The sequence below is a fragment of the Lepus europaeus genome, chromosome 6 (assembly GCF_033115175.1).
Source record: "Lepus europaeus isolate LE1 chromosome 6, mLepTim1.pri, whole genome shotgun sequence".
NCBI classification, from domain to species: Eukaryota; Metazoa; Chordata; class Mammalia; order Lagomorpha; family Leporidae; genus Lepus; species Lepus europaeus.
In genome coordinates, this window is record NC_084832.1 from 74,508,055 (window position 1) to 74,531,675 (window position 23,621).

At 46.1% G+C, this 23,621-nt stretch overlaps 1 protein-coding gene across 4 annotated transcripts in view; it reads left to right on the top strand.

Moving 5' to 3' along the window:
• The window catches only part of STARD13 (StAR related lipid transfer domain containing 13), a 250,958-nt gene that overhangs the window by 224,041 nt on the left and 3,296 nt on the right, over positions 1-23,621 (top strand). For all 4 annotated transcript variants that reach the window (XM_062194382.1, XM_062194383.1, XM_062194380.1 and 1 more), the window contains exons 8-13: positions 7,198-7,396; positions 15,816-16,026; positions 16,662-16,776; positions 17,661-17,882; positions 18,774-18,991; positions 22,526-22,702. In XM_062194382.1, the coding sequence (XP_062050366.1) occupies positions 7,198-7,396; positions 15,816-16,026; positions 16,662-16,776; positions 17,661-17,882; positions 18,774-18,991; positions 22,526-22,702 (1,142 nt within the window). The remainder of the gene's footprint in view (positions 1-7,197; positions 7,397-15,815; positions 16,027-16,661; positions 16,777-17,660; positions 17,883-18,773; positions 18,992-22,525; positions 22,703-23,621) is intronic.

Here is a 23,621-nt window from a genome sequence, read left to right on the forward strand (position 1 = left end):
CTGAGATCATTTTCGGGGGCCCATCGTACTCGTAGGCTGTGCTAAGCCCAGAGTATGGCCCATCCTAGAATTTACCAAGCAAAGCCATTGCTGCTCCAGATCCACACCCATTCATCTCTTAGATACTGTGTCCAAAGTAAAAGCTGTGTTCTTGTTTGATAAACTGCATTCCTGAGTCACGGAGGTATTTTCAGGTGACTATTTTATGGTAGGCCTTTCAATCACGTTCTTTAATACCACATGGAGAATCTATACCAACCTCAGATCATTTGTACTTCTTCCCATTAGCCTTGGCTCAGCAGATAGGAATAAGCTAAGCTATGTGAATTCAGACATTCTGGCCATTGATGCCTTTGGAGACCCCAACACTGGACCCCGCCCAAGAGTCAAGATGGTCTCTTGATAACTCAGATACCAACTGTCTGTGGAACAAAATAAGAATACCTTCTTCATTTAAAATCATCTTTGGTTGCCTTGAACGCACAACATCCTTGGTCCCTTCCTACTTCTAACATAGAGAGTGTAAGATAAACATGTTTCCATATGTAAGTGCCATAGTGAAGTGGTGGCTGTTACTGTTGTGAAGATAGATGACTGTTTGAGAAATGGCCTTGATAGTATCTTGCCTCTTGTTCCTCAGAAACAAGGCAACCACACTACTTTAAAACCAGGTGCTCATCTTTTTTCTGATGCTCCAACATTAATGGGCTTGTGAATGACACCCCAATAGAACAAACCAAGGGATTTTGAGACTTAAGCATAAATTCTTAATTTTTTTGGAGAGTTGACCATGAACTCACATTAATCAAGGTTCATATTCTGAGTGTTTAAATGAGGAAAAAAATTAAGTGAGGTAGACATTATGTGAATATGAGGAAATAACCACTCTAATCTCTTGTCCAGTGCTATAATTATAACAACAAAGTCCCTTGACGTAGGACTTTATGACAGTAATTATACTTTGGTTGGTTTGTTGGTATGCAACTAACATTGTGTTTGGTGGAGGGTAGCCTTGATTCTCACACATTTTTCCAGGCTTCTCAATTTTCAGAAAGAGATATATCTGATTCAGCTACCCTCTTGGCTCTTAGAGTCTTCGGTTCTGCCCTTTACCAAGCACAGAGAATATTTTACTCCAGAAAAATGGCCAGCTAATGCTTATCAGCAAAAGTGCCATTAAGAGAAAACAGTGTTTGTTCAGGGATGCCTGAAGGAAATGCAGTCATCTGGGCCATTAGTTTAATAACAATACCATTTCTTGGCTGCCCAGTGTGTTTCAGGCAATCGGACTAAGTGTTCTGCATTCATTGCCTCATTGAATGCTACACCCACCCTGGCAGTGTCATCCCCCAGGTCTCAGTCATGGAGCCAATGTTCGCTCCCAAACCTGTAGAATCCCTGGGCACGTATTTTTAACCACCCCACTCCACTCTGCCACTCATTAAAACTGCTCTTCCCCAGTGGAGTTTGAGATAATGCCCTCTCTAGCACTGCCGGGTACTTTAAGAAATGACCCTACACAGCCCACTAATGAGTGCGCTGTCAGGATCTTGTTGATGATGTTGGTCATTATGTCACATAGTGTCTTTTCCGTGAGAATGGGAAGAAGCATTTTTTTCCTCTGGCTGCAGCACCTGAAAGCCTTGTTTCTTTTGGACAGTTGGTCTGTTTTATATACTCTGGACAGTAGACTCATTCAGCTGGGTGTGTTTTCCTCTTGCACGGACTACTAGAAAGCTTGGAGCCAAATATGTGTTCTGCCATTATAAACTTACAAGGCACTTTGAAAAGTTCATGGACATGGAATTAAAAAATAAGGCTATTTTGATGCAAAACAATTGAAATCCAGGCATACAAGGCACCATCAAAAAGTTTATGAGAGAGGCTGGTGTTGTGGAATAGCTGGTAGAGCTGCCACCCACAATGCCAGCATCCTACATGGACACTGGTTCATGTCCCAGCTGCTCCACTTCCAATCCAGCTCCGTGCTAATGGCCTGGAAAAAGCAGCAGAGGGTGGCTCGGGCACTTGTGCCCCTGCTACCTATGCGGGAGACCTGGAAGAAGCCCCTGGCTTCCTGGCTTCAGCCCGGCTCAGCCCTGGCCATTGCCACCATCTGGGAAGTATAAACAATGAATGAAAGATCTCTCTCTCTCTCTTTTTCTCTCTTTCCCCCCACCTCTCTTTCTATAACTCTAGTTTTCAAATAAATAAATCTTTAAAAAAAAAGATAGGAAATTAGGCATGTAAATGGTTAGAGTTTCCTCTTTCCTGCCTCTTAAAAAAAATTCATGAGAAATAAGTGTTTTTTAAAAATTACGCATGAATTTTAAATATTTTTGCATCAAAATAAACATTTTTATTTCATTTCCATGAACTCTTTGAAGTGCTTTCCTGTGTGATTTTTTGGTCTGTGTTCTCCACACCAGCCTCACTTCCAGCATCAGCTAGCCTTTTCTATATAGATTTACCTTCTGCTATAATTTGCTTAGGAATTATCTTTAACTTAATTGTATTTTGTAGATCATTGTAAGATATTGTAGATTCTTTCTTGAACAAGGTTGGGTATAAATAAATAAATTGCCCATACCTCTGTTCTACTCACTGCCAAGCCATTAGTGTAGGATGGAAAATGTTCCTGCCCACCACAGATTCAGAATGGAGTGTAGCACCATTTCTCTGCAATCCTTGGATCCGGTCTCCCTTTTGAAGCGAAAGCTGTATATGTAAATAGAAAGTGGGCATCAAAACCTTCTCAACTGTTGCTCATGGAAATATTCCCAGTGTCCACCCCAAGTCTCTATTTTTTTTAATCCAGAAGAATGTCATGCTGTAAAGCACTGTATGGGCACAGCTTTAAAGAAAAAAGACTCCTTCCAAGGACATAAGTGCTGATTCTAAATGTAACCAAAGTGAATGGGGCGACACTTCTCTGTCTCAGGGACTGTGAGAATGCGCAGGATGTAGGATGTCACAGGGACGTTCACCGTAGCCACTTTCTGCCTTTCAGACCTCCCATTGCAGCAGGGTTTCCCGGTGTGTGTCACTCTCCTTCCCTGGCACACAGTGGGAGCACAGGCAGGTGCCACGCTTCTGGTCCCCAGGGAAAAGGAAGGAAACGGGAAAACCAGAAAGAAGAATCTGAGAACATTGGGCTCAAGAGGCCTGTCCTGGAGATTTGTCCTGGAGATTTGGGAGTGAATCGAAGCTCTTGGATCAGGAAATCAAGAGTGAAAAGGAAGGAGAAAAACAGAAGACAGAAATTCCTTCTTCACCAACAAGTCCTTAGGATTTGAGTCTGTACAGTGCCTTGAGATCTCAGCCGCAGAACCCTAGCAACCTCTTTTCCCAGGGAGGCATCCTGCAGTGAGCCATACCCCTTCTACTCCTGCTGAGCCCTCATCTCAGACCCGTTGCACACAGTTGAATCCAGGGCCCAGAGTCACTTCCTGGGCTCCCTGGTGCAGAGCCATTTATGTATGGTGAAGTGCAGTGCATCCATTTCCGCCCTCGCAGATGGCTGGAGACAAAATGAGGAAGTTTAGCCTTCAATTATGAACCATTTGTATTCAGACATAGTGGTGTGTGTGAGGAGCCTTGCTTTGTCATCTGAGCTTTTATTTCTGCCCTAAATCAACTGTGCAAAGAAGGATGGGGTAAACCAGGCTCCTGATGAATAATGAAGCCACTGCAGTAGAGCGCGAAACCTGTGGTGCTGCAAAGCAGAACCCGCCGCACAGGCTGCAGACGAATCTTTCTGAATACAGCCAACCTTTCTTCATTAGCTGTGCACGTCTCTAAAGAGGAGGAAATGGAAATCCTGATAAACATCATTAAGTCCTGGAAGGATTAGCATAAACAGGATGCCACGGAGGAGATTTAATATTATTTAGATGAAATTTGAATTCTAATGCAGCACTCATGCCCAAGCGCTCCTTCTAATGGAGCAGTAAGTTTTAAAAGCCTAATTATGCCGGGAAGACACTTCATACTCAGTACCAGGGTGCTCCGCCCCACTGTCTGCCCATCATCCAGCCCATAGCCTACCTCAGATAAAATGAGGGGCGCTCTGGGAGCGGCAATTCGAAGTCCATCTCAAGTTCTCACTTTCTCCTAGCCAGATTTTTTGGTAGAACACCAAAGAGACAGGGGAGTAAACCAGATCAGAATATCCCTCTTCGGTCTTGATTTTATCTTTAGAAGGAGAGAGATCATGCTCAAGAGAAATGCTTGTAAAATGAATTTCATTCGGCACCTCCATCGTCCCTTTTTAGAGAGGGCGTTTGAGCTCTGATTCAAAGGAGGGTGAGATCTGTTACATAGGCTGCAAGGCCCAATATAAAATGCAAAAAAATTTTTTTTTTACAATGTGGGATTCCTTGTTCATAAATTATTGGGATTTTTCAAAACAGTGAGCAAGTATAGGTCACTAACTATGCGACTGCCCAGGTTGCCCAACAGCTGATGACAGACAAGGAGGCAATCAAAAAACATTCACAGGCAACAGCTTTACCCACTAATCCACAACCCCGGCCCCTGTTCTCCATTTTTCACTTGGAAAAGAACTTTACTTCAAAATGCAAAATTCATCCCTTCTTTGAAAATTTTTTGAAGAAGAAATTATCTGGGGCAGTTACTCATGCCACCTCGCAGTTGGAAGCCACCCTCTGGTCTCAGGGCCTCTACCCCCTTAGAAGGACCTTCTGTTTACTGTGGCCAGGGGCTGCCCACCACTCATAAGTGGCTCCAAGAATAGGAAATTTATGATCCAACACAACAGTAACAAAAACCAGTGATTTCCAGGGTCGTTCCTTTATCAGCTCCCCAAGAAAGACGGACTTCTTTCTATGGCTTCTGTCTTCCGGCCTCAGCTGCTCCATCTGGAAACGACAACCTTCCCTTTATTTGGTTTTGGGAAAGAAATTTCCTTCAGGGCTTCCAACAAAAATCCCCAGAACCCAGCAAAATTTCCCAGGTCTTCTGGAAGTCAAGGGTGGGGCGGGAAGGTTATTGTCAGAGGTTGAGGCGGAACCCCGACAACCCTGTGGACATCCTGTAAGCTCCAAGGTAGAAAAAAAAGCTCGGAGAACTCCAGACATGTCTAAAATCATTAAAATCACAATATTTGCCAAAAGGAGGCAGAAACTTGGAAACTGAATAATACCAAGAAAACATGGCTGGATGTATGTGACACGGAGACAGAGCCTGGGGACACAGCAGACAGAAGAGGGATGTGCTCGACAATTTAAACACAAGCACTCGTCTGCTTTCTTCTTTTTATGGATTCTGATCAATATTTCTCTGCTGGCTTAAAAAAAAAAAAAAGGAATTCTTCTCAAGTGGAATAATACTGACTCACATGAGGATAAATGTTTGTGAGTCATACTTAAGAATTCACCTGCGGGGCATTTAGCTGGTGAGAACTCCCCGTGCAGGCCTATGGTGTACACAAACCTGGGCCTCCTTCCAGAATTGAAAAAGTCAGGCATAGAAATCAACTGGAGATGCATGCATCTTTCCGCAGTAATCAGCCATCTGACAGCTTGCATGTTTCTCTCACAGTGCTTGTGTTCTTCTCATGCACTTTGAAGAAATTCGGAGGCGCTGCAAGATGAAGGGAGATAAATGTTAGAATCTTCACGAAGAGTCGGCTAAGAAAGTCTTGTCGTTTCTAGACATTCCAGAGTTGAAGAATGCCAAAGACAGTAATTAATGTTTGAAGAGGCAATATGCCTGCATATCCTCATCTGCTGGGTTAGGGTGATAAGCCACGGAATGCAGACGTTTTACTAAGATTTCTCTTTCGGCCACAACAAGTAGCAGCAGGGAACTTCTCCTGTGAGCCATTTGGCTGATGTAGACAAAAACCCTAGTCTTCTCTAATGGCTTGGAATTCTTCCCTTGCCATTCTTGCAGTTTAAAAGAATTAGAGCTGCTTTCAATTTTAAAGTAGCAGCAATCAAGAGAGCTTGTGTCAGACACTGGCCTTGGGTCAAGGCCTTCCTGGCACACAGAGCAGTTGGTGAGGTGGCCTCCATCCATGCCTCCCTTCAGGCATCGAGTGCCACTGCTTGCCTGTCCAGCCGCTCACTTAATGTTCTCACCTTGCTCTGCTCTGCAGAAGTGGCCTAACTCGTGAGCCACTGTGGAATGAGACATAGGGAGATGGAGGGTGATAGATCCAGCGATGAGCAACTCAACACCCTACAGGCATTTCAAAAGAGCAGACACTGTATTTCATTCTAAGCCAGGGCTCCCAGGAATGCTCGGTTTTTTGGACAGAGGCAGGGCCTACAGCTTAGCCTGCTCCCACCATCCCAGCAGCTTCATTCTTGCCATGAATACTCTGCTTACCTCATTCATTCCTTGTCGAGCTGTTATCTCCTTGACATCTAATTGCTCCATGTCACACGGGGGAGGTCTCTAAGCCCCTTGGATAAAAAAAAAGGGTCATTCTGTGACAATATCTTCAAGTCTGAAAAAAAATTTACCCAAGAGTCATTTTCACAACAGCCAAAGCTTAGACACAGGATAAAGTAGGCAAGTAGAGTGGAAGCGCCAGGCATAATATGAAGAGCATCCATTGGAGGTGCCAAGGAAGCCAAATAAGGGGAAGCAAATAAGACCCTTAAAATCAAAATGCATGCCTGTGATATTATTTTATTTCCTGAACATGTTCTCCACAGAACTCTTCCTCAGAGGGACACTGGCAACTGTTGCCTTTCTAGGATCCTCCCATCCACCATCCACATTATTTCCATGGAACCTTCCATCGACCCCATGGAAGAGTGAGCACCACAGGGCAGGGAGTTTTGTCTGCTCTGCTCACTAACTACTACTAGGAGCTCTTGAATATTCCTGATATATAGTGTAGTGGGTACTTAGTTCCTATTTCTTATAGGCATAACATGATGACATCCACAGTGTGGTAAGACTACAGGCCACAAAGCTCATCCACACGTGTCTCTTCATTTAGTCCCCACAGCAGCCCTGTGAACTGGAGCATTCTCCTGTCTTCACTTTCTAGGAGACTTGAAGTTGGTGTTCAGTTATGACCTATAGTAACTACACTAGTAATCCAGAATGTACTCGTTGGAAGGCAATTCCAGTCCAGGTAGCCCTGGCCCCAGGCCTTCCCGTCACACCCAGGGTACTGGGGAGAGGCCATCTGGCTAACATGCCCTGTGGCTTTTTCAGGTGGGTCTTTTTCGCAAGTCAGGAGTGAAGTCTCGAATCCACGCCCTACGTCAAATGAACGAGCACTTCCCTGAGAACGTCAGCTACGAAGACCAGTCCGCCTATGACGTGGCAGATATGGTGAAGCAGTTCTTCCGGGACCTCCCAGAGCCACTTTTCACCAACAAGCTCAGCGAGACCTTCCTCCACATCTACCAGTGTAAGTGGAAATAATGCACATCGGTGTTCTCCTGTGAATTCACTTGTTAACAACAAAAGTCCCCCTGGCCGGTGATGTGGTATAGTAGGCTAAGCCTCTGCCTGCAGCAACAGCATCCCATGTGGGTGCCCATTTGAGTCCCCGCTGTGCCTCTTCTGCTCCAGCTCTTGTTTATGGCCTGGGAAAGCAGTAGAAGATGACCCAAGTGCTTGGGCCCCTGCACCTGTGTGAGAGGCCCGGAAGAAGCTCCTGGCTCCTGGCTTCAGGTCAGCCTAGCTCTGGCTGCTGTGGTCAGCAGATGGAAGACTTTTCTATCTGTCTCTTCCTGTGTCTGCAACTCTCGCTCTCAAATTAATAGATAAAACCTAAAAAAAAAAAAAAAAAAAAAAGGCCCCTCACCAAGTAATGCCTGAATTCATAAAGAAGTCTATGAAAGTTATAATCCTACTCTCCAAATATAACCTCTAGTCACAGTTTGATATGAGAATCCTCTGGTCAATATGTTTGCCACTGAAAATACCCTTTTGATATCAAAATATTTCAGTAGCATTTGTGTGAGATCTAAAAATAACTCAACATGCTTTCAATAAATTTTAAATATAAAGGGCATATAATATAATTTATTTTGTATGCAGATATTTGTTAAAAACTCTTGGATTAAAAGTATGCATTTATTTAGGATGCAGAAAAATCGAAGCCAAATATTATAAAGACAGGAGAGAGGGGCCAGCGCTGTGGTGTAGACGGTTAAGCCTCCACTTGCAGTGCCGGCATCCCATATGGGCATTGGTTCAAGTCCCAGCTGCTTTACTTCCAATCCAGCTCCCTGCTAATGTGCCTGGGAAAGCAGCAGAAGATGGCCCAAGTGCTTGGGCCCTGCACCCATGTGGGAGACCCAGAAGAAGCTCCTGGCTCCTAGCTCCTGGCTTTGGCCTGGCATAGCCCTGACTGTTGCATTAGCAGGGAGCTGGGTGGAAGTGGAGCCAGGACTCAAACCCAGGGACTCTGATGTGGGATGTTGGTATCCCAAGCAGGTACATAACTACTATGTCAAATGCCCGTTTGATCCCTGCTGTTTTAATTGGTGAAAAATAAGCAAATCAAATTGAGAATTAAGGCTAACTCAGCTAATTTATATTTTCACTTAGAATTTTTAAGTGGTGTTACATCAATATTTCTCCAGAAAGCTACAATTAAAATAGTCACTGAAATTACAATTTTTGTTTAAAAGTCCAATCTTAAAGGTAGTGGCAATTGGGAATATTAGAAGTGAGCATGTGACTCTTTTTTAGATGTGATAAAGATTAATAATTATTTTTGATGACCCAACCTCAATTCTTCAGAAAAAGGCAGTTAGCCCATGGACTTTAAATTACAGCAAAGCAAATGGGCCTTGACATGAAATCAATCCAATCTGAAGATCCCTGCTATGCAGCGTTCTGTACTAAATGTGTTTAAGGATTACAGAATGTTGCAAATTCCGAAAGGATTATAATCAGTACCACTTGTAAAAACACAATAAAGTGGTGGCCCATTAAATAAATATTATTTTGTCAAAGTAATCAGGTTAAGTTGAAATAATGATACACATTGCCAGAGCCCAAATACAGGGAGTTTGTGATGTTGTTGGTGTGAGAGAGGGGATTGCATTTTTCAGTTATGCCTCTCTTATGGTTTGGAATTACCATATTCGAGTCTTTTACATTTAATCGGTTCTTGAATTAAGGTTGACACTGGTCTAAGGCTAAAGCCAGATTACTCCCAACAGATAAATGCCTTTGCTCTTTCTGAGACTCACAAGCAGGAAGCCAGATCAAAGCTTGACTTTATTTTAGCTGAATAAACATTTGCTGAGTGTGGCTTATGTACAGGGCACCGTGCTGAGCTGCGGAGCATGGATGGGTGAGACTCACTGCTGTTAAGGCTCTTACAGTGGAAGGAGACGGGACATGAACATAGAGAGTCATGCAGGGGTACATCTTGAGAAATACATTGTTAGGTGGTTTTAGCACTAAGTGAGTGGACTTAACACAAACCTACATGGTGTAGGTCAGTCACTCAACATGGCCTCTGGATGCAGTCAAGAGCTGCAATAAACATAACATGTGTAAAGCCGCTACTGGTGTAACAGGGCACTCTGTTTTACAGTCAAGGGTTTTTTAATGAGTAGGGACACACCCTAATGGTAAAAACACATAATAAGCACATAAATATCTAACCAGGTAACATAGCCATTTATTATTGTGATTCCATATTATGTATTGTACACGTTGTCTTGTTATATTTTTATTTTTATAGATTTTTTTCAAGATTTTGTTTTATCTATTTGAAAGGCAGAGTGACACAAAGACAGAGGGAGAGACACAGAGAGATATCTTCTACCCACTGATTTACTCCCCAAATAGCCACAGGGCTTGTGCAGGTCAGGAGCCAGGAGCCAGGAACTCCACTCAGATCTCCCATGTGGGTGACATGGATCCAAGTACTTGGGCTATCTTCTGTTGCCTTCCAAGGCATATTAACAAAGAGCTGGATCAGAAGTGAAACAACCAGGACTTGAACCCTCACTCTGATATGGGATCTGGTGTCTCAGGTGGCTGCTTAATCCACTGTGCCACGATGCCAGCCTTTGTTCATTCGCTGGCAGCACAGTCGATGTGTTGACACCAGCATCACTACAAACATGGGAGTCATGTGTCACACGATGATGTCATCATGGCTACAGCTTCACTAGGCAATAGGCATTTTTTATCTCCATTGTAATATTACAGGATCACCATTGTATCTGTGATCCACACTGACTGAAACCTCATTATGCAGTGCAGGACTGTAAGCACACCACAAGTTGGAAGAGTTCCACTACAAGATTACAAAGAAAAGTTCAAGGAGTTTAGGATGAGGAGAGAGAACGTGGTAGACAAAGTGCCAGCTGGAGGCTGACATGTGAGGAGCAGATTCTGGGTGAAACAAGTGGCCCGAGCCTGTGGCAGGAGAGCACAGGGTGTTTTTCTGGATTCCACGTGTGGTAAATGTACAGTGTGACACCAAATGACTTGGAAAAATGAGTCTGAGGCCATTCAAAGAAGGGCATTGAATTGTATGCAAGGGGATCCATCCCTGATTCATTAAGGAGCTGGAGGCTCTTCGGGTGTGTTTGAGGACCTTGCCAGTCATGCTGCTCTCAGATGTAAGGACAGAACCAAAAGTCCATCAATGAATTGTTCAAACAGTAAAGACATCTTATTATCTCAAGGGGCAAAAAATCTGGAGTTAAATAATTGCAGAGCTGAGTAATTCTCCCGTTCAGTGAAGCCAGAGCTAAAGTCAACTTTCTCCCTTGGATTGCTGCTTGAGGCCACAGTATGATTGCCACCACTTATAATTATCGCATCCCCACAAAATCACCTTGAAAGACAGGAAGAGGGAGAAAGGGCTTCTCCTTGGGCATATGTCTCTTTTTATCAGCAAGATACGTCTCGCAGAAGCTTTCCCTCACAATTATCTTGGTCTCATCTGCCAAAAATGGTTTATATCTTTTCCCCGAAAGAGACACTGCAAACAAGAATGGCATTACTATTTTTGGTTTAGACCAACGTGATTCATCGTTGGGTCTGAGGGGGGATCCCATTCCCTGAGTACTTTGCAGTGCACACCTAAACAGATGCTATATTTTCTTAGTGTGGAAGGAGGGGAGCATGGGAACTAGAAGGTAAACAAACCCGTGCCTGCCACAATGGTGGCAGTCCATCAGACCTGTTGTTTGACCCGTGAATCTGGAAATAGTATACAAGAGTAAGGAGCTTGCAAATAATGAAGGTCTGGCGTTTACCTGCAGTGACTCCCAGCAGTCAGAGTAGGAATAAGACATGCCAGGGATGAAGTCCAGAGTCAAAGTTTCCAAACCACTGCTGGGGAAGGGGAACATTTCCTCCTCCAGGGCTCCGAAGCAGCTCTGACTTCAGCTGCTGCGTCTTGGGCTTCCATCAGCTGACTGATTAGGGTGGAATGTTGGTTGGGTAGGAAAATTATGTGAGAGTCCTACTGATCTACAGGAAGGAGAAGGTGGAGGGGTCAAAGACAAGCCTAAGCTTTTAAGGCTTGAATATTGACAGAATATAGAAATGGAGAGGGGAGAGGGGCGCTGCTCTGAGGGCAGGGAGGGAAGAAGGATTCAGAATTGACAGGATGTTGAGTTTGAGGAGCCAGTAGCTGTCCGCAGGGTCCTAATTATCATCACTTGGGCATGTAGATCTAGAATAGTCTCCTGAGAGCCACAGAAAGAGCAGGAACCTCAGGAGTGTCTTGTTTAAAGTAAGAGGAGAGGCTCAGAGCTGCGTGCTGAAGGTGGGGGTGAATGGTTGACATTCTCAAGCGTTTTAGAGGAAAATACGAGGCAGAAGATGTTTTCTGAGGGATAAAGGAACAGAAGAGTAGAAGAGAAGATGGCAGCTGATGTTTCCAAAATGATAGTATGGGGAAAAAATATTGGCATGGAAGAGCAGCTTAGCAATCTAAAATTGAACAGTGCATGAGGGTACTTCAAAAAATGCTTGGAAATTGAATTAAAAGATAAGCTTATTTTGGTGTAAAAATTGTGGAAATCCAGACTTAGTTATTTCATAATACACATTTCCCATGAACTTTTCGATGTACCATTGTATTCACACTAGACATCTTACCTGTAGTAGAATATTTAGAAGCAGTTCAGTGCCGCAAGCTGAAATTATAATACTGCTCACAAACTTGAAATCATTAATAGTATTTGTTTCTAATTCAGCATAAGCTAGAAAAAGGAATGGTTTTCTGTAATCTGAGCAAAAAAAAAAAAAAACAAAACTGGCTATTCACTATATTCACTGTTAACCCCAGGTATATCTTTTTTTTTAAAGATTTATTTATTTATGTGAAAGTCAGTTACGCAGAGAGAGAAGGAGAGGCAGAGAGAGAGAGAGGTCTTCCATCCATTGGTTCCCTCCCCAGATAGCCACAACGGCCGGAGCTGCACCTATCCACAGCCAGGAGCCAGGAGCTTCCTCTAAGTCTCCCATGCAGGTGCAGGGTCCCAAGGACTTGGACCACCCTCTACTGCTTTCCCAGGCCATAGCAGAGAGCTGGATCAGAAGTGGAGCAGCCAGGACTTGAACCAGTGCCCATATGGGATGCTGGCACTGCAGGTAGCAGCCTTACCCACTACACCACAGTGCTGGCCCCCCAGGTATATCTTGTGCCAATAAACAACTGACATGATAGAGATGAAATGGGTTTACAGGGTACAGATTTTCTGACTGGCCAGGAGTATGGCCAGTCCTAGGAGGTAAGATCCTCCTAGAAGGGGGACCAGCACTGTGGCGTAGTGGGCTAACCCTCTGCCTGCTGCACTGGGTGCCAGTCTATGTCCGAGCAGCTCCTCTTCCAATACAGCTCCCTGCTATGGCCTGGGAAAGCAATAGAGGATGGTCTAAGTGCTTGGGCCCCTGCACCTGCATGGGAGACCCCAAAGAAGCTTCTGGATCCTAGCTTTGGATAGGCCCAGCTCCGGCCATTGCAGCCACTTAGGGAGTAAACCAGTGCATAAAAGACTCTGTTTGTCCTCTCTCTGTCTACTATAACCCCACCTCTCAAATAAATAAAATCTTAAAAAAAAAAAAAGAAAGAAAGATCCTTCTATATGATGCTGGAAAGGGGCAGAAGAACCCAGCACTGGACCCCAAAACCTTTGGCTATTCAGTACCTGGGCAAGAGGTCACACTAAAGACCTTCTAGAGCAGCAAGCTCCACATTTGTAAATATATTTGATTTTTTTTATTGGAAATACAGAGTTACAGAGAGAATGGGACACAGACAGAGAGAAATGTTCTCCCTGCTTGTTCACTCCCCAGATTACCACAAAGGCTAGGGCTAGACCAGGCCAAAGCCAGAAGTCTGGAGCTCCAGCCAAGTCTCCTGTATGAATAGCAGGGACCCAAGCATCCAGGGTCATCTTCCGCTGTTTTCTCAGGCACATTAGCAGGAAGCTGGATCAGAAGTAGAGCAGCCAGGACTTAAACTGGTGCCCATATGGGAAGCCAGTGTCACAGGCAATGGCTTAACCCCCTCTGCCACAGTGCCAAGCCCTCCACATTTTTTTTAAAGATGCATTTATTTGAAAGACAGAGTGTCGGTAGATGGAGGTAGCGCGATCTTTCATCTGCTGGTTCACTCCCAAATAACCACAACTGTCAGGGCAGGGTCAGGCCAAAGTTAGGAGCCCAGAACTCCATCCAATTCTCCCACATGGGTGGCAGGGGCCCAATTACTTTGTCATTTTCCACTGCCTTCTGAGGTGTATTAGTAGGAAGCTGAATCAGAAGTGGAGCATACAGGATGCCAGTGTCTCAAGCAGCAGTTTAACCTACTGTGCCACAACAATGGCCCCATGCTCCACATCTTTTGCAATCAGTAGTAAATATTTGGCGTGGTAAATATCAGATGTAAATATTTGGGTATGTACATTTATCAGTAGTAAATATTTGGATGTATACATTTCTTTGTTAATAAGGTAAATATACTGTGATATGTTATGATATCCCATGAGTAGTATAAAAAGCACACCAAGCAGTATTTTCAATGGATGAGACCAAACATAAACACAGTCGGAAGTTGTTTTCTTCCCTCACCTTAAGGGACTGTCATGAGCACATTCCCCCTCCCCCATGCCTTGGCAGTAGAGATACCCTATTGCAGAGACCTCTGATCTACGTGTGTTAACTGAAGAGAGCCCTTGACTGTGACTTTCAAAGACCAAGGGCAGTGAATCAAATCTAAGCGATCAGTAAAGAAACACAGCCAGGGGGCAGCAAAATGCAGCACCTAACACCCATTTGCTGTGATTTTTCCATTTAGTTCACTTCATATTGTTAGGGCCAGTTCCCTTTTAAGCCAGCATTACCAGTTCCCTCACCAGCACGGCAAGGACCGCCATCAGAGGGCATAGGGAGCATGGTTCCTCTTCCCCAAGTGTAACCTCAGTTTCCGTAGCCCCCAAGATGATGGAATGAGTGACAAGCCATTGGGTGCATCATCTTATCCAAGCCCCAGGGGCCTTGTAGGAAAGGGGAAGATGTACCAGGCTCACTCTCTAGAAGGGCGTCCAGATGGCAGCCAGCTTGACCCCGTCGGTCATCACTGAGTGTGCCAAGCGAGCATCACAGCAGTCACAGTTAATTGTGCCAGGCTGGCCTACCTGCTCCAGGGGGACTGGGCAAAGGCCATGCTGCTGCCCTGCTCCCCAGGGATTTTCAAATCATGTCCCACAAAGCTCCAAGTATCCTGAGAGGTGTTTCCCAACCAAGCTGTCTAGTGGGGAGGGTGGGCAAGAGGGAAACCAGGTTGGTGGAGCCTCAATCAATCACCAATTTCAATAGGACAGAAAAAAAACTCTGAAAACAGAGGCACAGGTTGATGGCTCACAGTATGAAAAAAACAAGGCCGGCTCCGTGGCTCACTAGGCTAATCCTCCACCTTCGGCACCGGCACATGGGGTTCTAGTTCCGGTTGGGGCACTGGATTCTGTCCTGGTTGCTCCTCTTCCAGACCAGCTCTCTGCTGTGGCCAGGGAGTGCAGTGGAGGATGGCCCAAGTCCTTGGGACCTGCACCCACATGGGAGACCAGGAGAAGCACCTGGCTCCTGGCTTCGGATCAGCACAGTGTGCCGGCCGCAGCGCGCCGGCCGCAGTAGCCAATCGGGGGTGAACCAATGGAAGGAAGACCTTTCTGTCTCTCTCTCTCTCTCTCACTGTCTACTCTGCCTGTCAAAAAAAAAAAAAAAGAAGAAGAAGAAGAAACAAACAAGATGATGACATTGCTTTCTCAAGTATCACTGGGGCATGAACACTGTGGGCTCTGACGTTAAGTTGCTAGGGTTTGAGTTGGACTCTGCCTCTTGCCAGCTGTGAGGCCTAAGCAATCAGAGGTGTTTTTCTGTATTCCTGAGTTCTACGTTGGTGGATTCCACAGCTGCATATTCAACCAACCGCAGATCAAAATGTTTTAAAAATTGTACATGTGAAGAGGTATAAACTATCATTGTTCCCTACACAATTCTGTATAATGACCATTTGCATAGTGTTTACTTCGTATTAGGTATGATCAGTCATCCAGAGAAGACTTCAAGTATATAGGAGGATATATGCAAAGATATATATCCAAAGATAGCACCATTTTATATACAGGAACTGTGCACCGCGGGTTTTGATTGGTTCCAGAGGTAGTGACTTCCGTGTGCTCTTAGCTTCTGTTACCTCGATAACGATGATGATGATGTCCGTGTCTCTGAGTGTGTCTGCACACCAGGAAAGGGAGCTCACGCTCTCTCTCCCAGCTGTCCTGCAGGCTTTCTGCAGATGTTCCTCTCATGACCTGCCACCCGCTTTTCCTCAGATGTCCCCAAAGAGCAGCGGCTGCAGGCAGTGCAGGCTGCCATTCTGCTCCTGGCCGATGAAAACAGGGAGGTCCTGCAGACGCTCCTGTGCTTCCTGAATGACGTGGTCAACCTGGTGGAAGAGAATCAGATGACACCCATGAATCTGGCTGTGTGTCTGGCCCCTTCCCTGTTTCATCTCAATCTGTTGAAGAAGGAAAGCTCTCCCAGGTGGGTTCCTCAGCAATAATTATTGCAACAGCAATAATCCCAATCCAGCTACTCCCCAGCATATGTTAAAAAAAAAAAAAAAAAAAAAATTACGAACGTCTCTTGTGCTGGACTTTAACGTGAGGATTCGTCATCACTTATTGTATAATTGGCACCTATTCCAAGGTAACTTCATTCCTGGGGCTCAGGTCCGTAGAATGATGGAAGCGGTGTTGGAGGAGGTTGGTGGCGATCCAGAAAGCCTGGGAAATTCTGCTTTGTTTGGTTTGGTTTGGTTTGTACGAGTGGGACGAGGAAAGCACACAGAGTAGTATTTCACAGTCTTTGAAAGAAGGCTATATTTAAGACCAAAGCACAGCAGCTTTCAGTCTAGCGGTTTCAAACTTCGGAAAAAGTAGATGCATTTGTCCTCCCACAGTTCTTCCTGCTCTTGTATTTTTTTCTAAGCCTTTTCCACTGCGAACTGTCAGGCTGTGAGCTGGTCTCGGCCTCTCTGAGATGTGTGGTCACTGTTTTGGTTTGGAAATGGGATCTGGGTAGCATCTGGTCTGAACAGAAAACAAAAGGAATGAGCTTGGAGTTGTGCAGAGCTCTCTGGAGTGGGGTCTGCTCAGCACGCTCATGTTCAATTACAGAGTCATACAGAAGAAATACGCCACTGGGAAGCCAGATCAAAAGGACCTCAATGAGAATCTGGCTGCTGCGCAGGGTCTCGCCCACATGATCATGGAATGTGACAGACTTTTTGAGGTGAGCAAAAGGCTCTAACCGCCTTCCTTATAGCTCTTGGAACTAGATAAGACGCGTAGAATGGCGGCTCCATTTATGGCTATATCTGTTTGTCCCAGACTTTATAATGACAATAGTATGCTCTATAGCTGTGGTCTTTGCCTCCGGGAAATATGAGAAGCTAGCAGTGTACAATCAAAACTTTAATAACTTGGGGTTACCATGATGTTGGTCTTCATGCAAACAGTTGCTTCAGATTCAAGGCCAGTCAGCCAGTTATGTTAGGTTTGATTTTTACTTCGGAGTTAATTGGGCTCAACGTGTGTGTGTGTGTGTGTGCATGAGAGAGAGAGAGAGAGAGAGAGAGAGAGATTAAGCAGTCTTTCTTACTAAGAATCAATGACAGCTTGTGAATACCGACACAGATATGATAAAGAGTAAGTGGATGTGTCTTTGGCATACTTTTTGCAGTAAAATTGACATCTGTCAATTGGAAAAGTGTGCTAAAAGGCTGTTTTTTAAAGTCATATTTGATGCTTCCCCGAACAAGTCTGTGTGCTACAAGTCTATTCGTGTTGGGTAAAGTTGCCGGAGCCCACAATTTGCCAAACTGAATAAAAATACATTGAAAGGAAAATAAGGGGGAAATGGAAATGGAAAGAATGAATGGGAAGTCATTGCAGTGTTTTCAGTAGTAAATATAGCTTCAGAAACGTATTTGTATTTCCTGACATTAGGAAGGCCCCTCTTGGCTTTGGCACTGATCTTAGAAAAACAGCTCCAGCCCCGCGTGGCCCTCGGCCCACTGCTCAGTCTTTGGTTGTTGAAGTGACGTGGCTTTCTCTAACTGTTGGTCTCAGCCTTTCTTTAGTTCTGTGTGCTCTTTCCTGCGTCTGTTGGTTCAGGTCCCACATGAGATGATAGCCCAGTCTCGTAATTCCTATATGGAAGCTGAGATCCATGCACCAACCCTGGAAGACCTGGGGGCCCAGCTGGAGGAGAGCGGGGCGACTTTCCACACCTACTTGGAGAATCTTGTCCATGGCCTGCAGAAAGAAGCCAAGGAGAAGTTCAAAGGATGGGTCACGTGCTCCAGCGCCGACAACACAGACCTTGCCTTCAAAAAGGTAACCCCAACCCCTCTCTGTCTGCTTCTCAAGTAACTGACTCAATCAGTCGACGAAATATTTTTTGTAAAAGGGAGTTGAGCATTTGACCTAGCAGTTAGGATGCCCACATCCCATGTTGGAGTTACTTGGGTTCAATTCCTGGCTCTAGCTACAGATGCCAGCTTCCTGCTAGCAAATCCTGGGATGCAGCGGATGATGGCTCAAGTCATTAGGTCCCTGCCTCGCACATGGGAGACCCAGATTGGAATCTCAGCTCCTGGCTGTGGCCCCAAGCTCAGGCCCAGCTGTGAGGGCATTTGAGGAATGAACCAGCAAACAGGAGCTCTCTCTGTCTGTCTGTCTCTCTCTCTCTACCTGTCAAATAAATAAAAATAAATAAGCATTAAAAAAAAAGGTAATCCCCCTAAAGCCATGTGTAACAACCAGAGATTTGGTTTTGCTTCAAAAAATAGCTGCTCCATCCACACGTCCCACTCAAAGGCCCAGTCCCAAAACCCGCCTGCAGCCCTGTTGTATGAAATCAGAATGTAGATCATGGAGCCCAACTTCTGGATCCTCATCCTGTTTCTTCCCTTTCACTGGGAGGTGGCCCACCAGCCTCACACCTCTCTGTGCAGTTTTGTCATTTACTTATCAGAGTACCCCATCGGAGGAGGGCTACTTAAAAATCAAAAGGGTTAGGCAGTCCCTGGCATCCAGTCCTCACCGTGCGTGGTGCTCCTTCTGATTTTTATTGTCATTAAGCTTAAGGATTAAAATGCTCCAACGTGAAAGCTGAGGCCTCCAGTTCACATAATCAGCGCTGCGTTCTGACCTCCCCCCCACCCCCAGGAAGTAGGCCGGGCCCCGGTGACCCCGTGATGAGCATCTGGTGCTGTCTTTCCCCAGGTGGGGGACGGGAACCCGCTGAGGCTGTGGAAGGCCTCTGTGGAGGTGGAGGCGCCCCCGTCGGTGGTGCTGCACCGCGTGCTGAGAGAGCGCCACCTGTGGGACGAGGACTTTGTGCAGTGGAAGGTGGTGGAAACTCTGGACAGGCAAACAGAGATCTACCAGTACGTGGTGAACAGCATGGCCCCCCATCCCTCCAGAGACTTCGTGGTTCTCAGGTAAGGCTGACTCCGGGGTCTGCGATGTTCTGTCCCCACGGCACGCCGGGTGTGACGGATTGAAGCGTTTTCTGGAGCTCTCTACCACCTAGGTCCAGCTTCCATGGGGAGCACTAAGCCGGCTCTCCTTTCCCTCCCTGCACCCTGACTTTGCTATATTTATGCCCGGCTTCCTGCTTCTTTCACCCAATTTACAGCTCCGCCTGGCCCCTCTGCTTGTGGAGCGCACGGTTTATTAGGCTGTAAATAGCGCTCATTTCCTTCGGGCCTGACACTGGCTGCTGTTTGTCCCGTTGCACTTGCTGCCAGGTTATGCAAATAGAATCTGACCAGCTTGTCTCCTGATTTTGCCTGCCTCCCCCTGGAAGGCAAACCTGCAGTTCGTGTAACTCGAAGGCCGGAGCAGGCATAACCTCCAAACCCAGCTGTACCATTTCAAATGTTCGTGAGTAAAATGCCATGCAAGGAAACCTTGGCAGAGCCCCGAGGGCCCATCTCTGCCGAGCTGCTGGCTGTGCAGTCAGATTTCAGGACCTGACCGGGCTTGCTGAGACCTGGGCCTGCTTTGAAATATTGCTTCTGGTTGATGTATGGGTTGAGTTCCAGATCTCGGCTCTCTGGGTTTGGAATGGGACACCCAACCAACAACAGGAACTTGGCACAGAAGAAATGCAGTATTATGGTAGAAAGAACAAGGATTGAGGATATTAAAGAAACTAGAAAATGTAATTAGATCAGTATTTCCTTTTTTATTGAAAACCTCAGCAAACCTTGTCTCTTTCTCACAGATCAGCTGTGCACAAGGAATCACTAGTTCAATTCCCAAGTGCATTATTTTAGAGCAGTGTCTTTATGAAACCAGTTCTGATGGCAAACTAAAGGTTGCTTTTCACATGGACTTTTTATGCCTTTGATATTAGTCCTTGGGACCTTGCCTTTTAAGGGTCCATTTTCCCAAAATAGATGTGTTTGTCTCAGCAACCTTGAGAGAACGCAGGCGGTTATGTGAGTGGCTCATTACCACAGTTACGGGGACATTAGTCATCTTGCTGGGTTAAGCTTCACACCTTCACTCTCCCAAGCAGAAAACTGACTAGTTGTCCCCCCAGCCATGGCAGCCAGGCCGTGAGCCTGTTCTCTCCCTCCTTGCATCCATATAGCACCCAGCAGCGTACTCTTCATGACAGTCACCTCTCAGTATCCACAGGGACTGATTTCCAGATGCCCTACCGATGCCAGTTCTCTGAAGCTCAAGGACCTTGTAGATGGAGCAGTATTCACGTAGCCTAGGCACATGCTGCTGTATACTTTAAATCATCTCTAGATCACACAGAATACCTAATGCTATGTAAACCATCGTTCTGCTATATTGTACAGGGAATAATGAAAAAATCTACAGATAGTCATACAGATGCAGCTTTTTTTCCCAAATATTGTCAATGCACACTTGGTTGCATCCTCAAGGTCCATCATTCCTGGGCCAGGCTCCGTTGCAGGCTCTGGGGTTCCCCATCAACACGATAAACCAAGATCCTGCTCTCTCGGCGTTTGATGTTTTCCTGGGGAGAGAGTCAACACATAATAAGAAAGGAAGATGCGGTTACTTGTCCTTGAGGGACTAAATAAGGAAGGAGATATTAAGGGTGGAATTTTAAATATAAAGGGCTGGGCAAAGTCTCACTTTACTGAATACTTCAACTAAGACTTGAAGGGGCAGTGAGGCTCAGAGGTTGAATCCAGCGTTTAGGATAATGAACCACTCCCCAGACGTGGCTTTAGCCAGCAGGAATCCTTTATGTCTGTGACATGAGAATTTGGAAAGTGTGCAGTGAGACAGCCACAACATGGAGATGTGTCCTGACCACAGAGCATCTGTCCGTCTGATCTCACCCGGACAAGGCTCATCCCCTGGGGACCAAGCTGTGCACCTCTCAGTTGGCACCCAGCTCTAACTCCTCATGGCTCCCAAGAAGAGCTACTGAAGATCTTCCCTTTTTTTTTTTTTTTTTTCGGTCCCTATCGATTTTTGCAACTGTCAGTCTTCATGGTTTGGTCATGTCATCATCCAGAACAGGAGCGGCCCCGGCTGTGGGGCTGCGCACAGAGCATCTGTGTCAGGCTTCATTACTGTCAACTTCTTGTGCGTGTTTTAGCCCCTTTCTCTGCTATAACGAAACACCCGTGGCCAGGAGACTTCTAAAGAATAGAGGTTTATATACCCCATGGATCTGGAGACTGGGAAGTCCAAGAGCAGTGGCACCAGCATCTGCTCAGCTTCTGGTGAGGGCTTCCTGGCAGAGTCAAGATGCCACAGGGGACATCACCCAGCAGGACAGGAAAAGGTCACAGAGAGCCCACTACCACAACAGAGTCACTCCCTGGATAACCCATTCGTCTGTCAACCCATGAATCCATGAAATGCATCAGTCTGCTCATGAGGCCAGAACCCCCGTGACTCAGTCACCTCCAGCAGCCCCCACCTTTCAACACACTCAAACCATAGCATGGGGCATATTCAGCAGTTTCTCTTCCTGCTACGGTGGGACAAGGTGAAGTCGTAGCTGAGGTGGATAAACCAGGAAACAGGATATGTGAAGTGAATACAGGAGGTTCTAACCATGCAATCGATTATGATAGATCCCTGTGCTGGGAAGGGAAGTTAGGGGTGGTTCCGCAAAGCTCTTGTGACTCCTAATTCCATCCACAACCTTCTTCCGACTGGTAGCCCTTCTCTGCTTGAATAGGTCCAGTGTCAGGGAGCTCAGTCCCTGTGGATAGAATGCATTGTCAGGCAGCTCTTCTCACCCCTGAACTGAAACTTGCCTTCCTCCCTCTGTCTTCCAGAGTCAAATCGACCATATTTATTTCTTCCCTCTCTTGAGAGCCACTGAGGTATCTGAAGACAGTTAGTTCATTTTTCTTATGCTAGGCATCAGCAGTTCATTTATCCATTAAGACTTGAACGGGGCATCCCCTCCTCTAGGAAGCCTCCCCACCCCACATTCCTGCTGTGTCCCTACCTGTGATCACAGGGACCTCCATGCGTAGCTGTATCACCCCATACTGTGGGATTCTGAGTTCTACCTAGAGTTGTCAGTTTCTCCCACTGGGCTGTGCGTATCTGTGTCTTGGGTGGCTTCCCAGGGCCTGCCACACCGATGTGCTCAGCAGATGAATGAATGAATGAATTGGGTGTGCAAATCCTATTTCCTGTACTGTAAAATCCCCTCTTCAATAACAGGCCAGAACAGCCACAGAAAAGCAGAGCTGGGCCTCCGTTTGGGGTTCCACACGCACAGCTCTGGAAGCTACAAGAGCATTTCTGGGCCCTGAGGGCGAGAGCTGTGATGCTGGCCCTGAGCTGCACAGTGTAGACTTTACACAAGCTTATGGAAACCCTTAGCTTCATCCAAGTAATAGTGTCAGCATTCCAGGCCAGGCTTGGGCAGGAAAATCTAAGTGGAAACCTTAGCTATGGTCTTAGGTTTTTTCTTCCTTAGCCATATCTCTGATGTGTGCGTTGTTTTGCTCCAGGACCTGGAAGACCGATTTGCCCAAAGGAATGTGTACCCTGGTGGCCCTCTCCGTGGAGCACGAAGAAGCGCAACTCATGGGCGGCGTGCGGGCGGTGGTGATGGAGTCTCAGTACTTGATAGAACCCTGTGGCTCTGGCAAGTCGAGACTGACCCACATCTGCCGGGTGGACCTGAAGTAAGTGTCAGCCCCCGAGGATGCCGGCCCGGGTCTCGGGGGCCTTGGCCCTCAGCCCCGGCTCTGCAGGGCCCCGCTTGTCGCCCAGTTCCCTAGTTCACTCTATTTTTCCCTCACTGCCATGAACACACTTTCATAGATGATCACGTGTGCATCCCCTCTCTCTCCTCCTTTTCTTACATTCTGCCCTTTCTCCTGCAGCCCTGTGCTTGTCTGTACTTTACACTTTTCTAGTTTATTTTGCACTGACAACTGAAATTTGTTTACGTATAGACCGTACTGTTAGCATGATGTTTTAAATACACATGCATTGCAGAATGGGCAAATCAGCATATCCATTACCCCACATGTTCGGTATTGAGACCATTTAAAATCTACGCTCCTAACAGTTTTCAACAATGCAATGCATTTTTATTAACTCTAATCACCATGGCATACAATAGGACTCCTGACCCATCCCATCTAGCGGAAACTGTGTGACCCTTGGCCAACATCTCCCCAACCCCTATTCCTGCCCCCAGCCCCTGGTATTCACCAGTCTAGTCTTCATGTCCATGAGTTGCCCATTTGTAGATTCTTCTTGTAGGTGTGGCGTAATGGTATTTGTCCTTCCGCACCTGGCTTACTTCACTTAGTATAATATCCTCCATGGTCATTCCTGTGGTCATAAATGAGAGAATTTCCTTCCTTTTTTTTTTTTTTATTTGACAGGTAGAGTTATAGACAGAGAGAGAGACAGAGAGAAAGGTCTTCCTTCCGTTGGTTCACCCCCCAAATGCCCACTACGGTCGGCGCGCTGCACCGATCTGAAGCCAGGAGCCAGGTGCTTCCTCCTGGTCTCCCATGCAGGTGCAGAGCCCAAGCACTTGGGGCCATCCTCCACTGCCTTCCCGGGCCACAGCAGAGAGCTGGCTTGGAA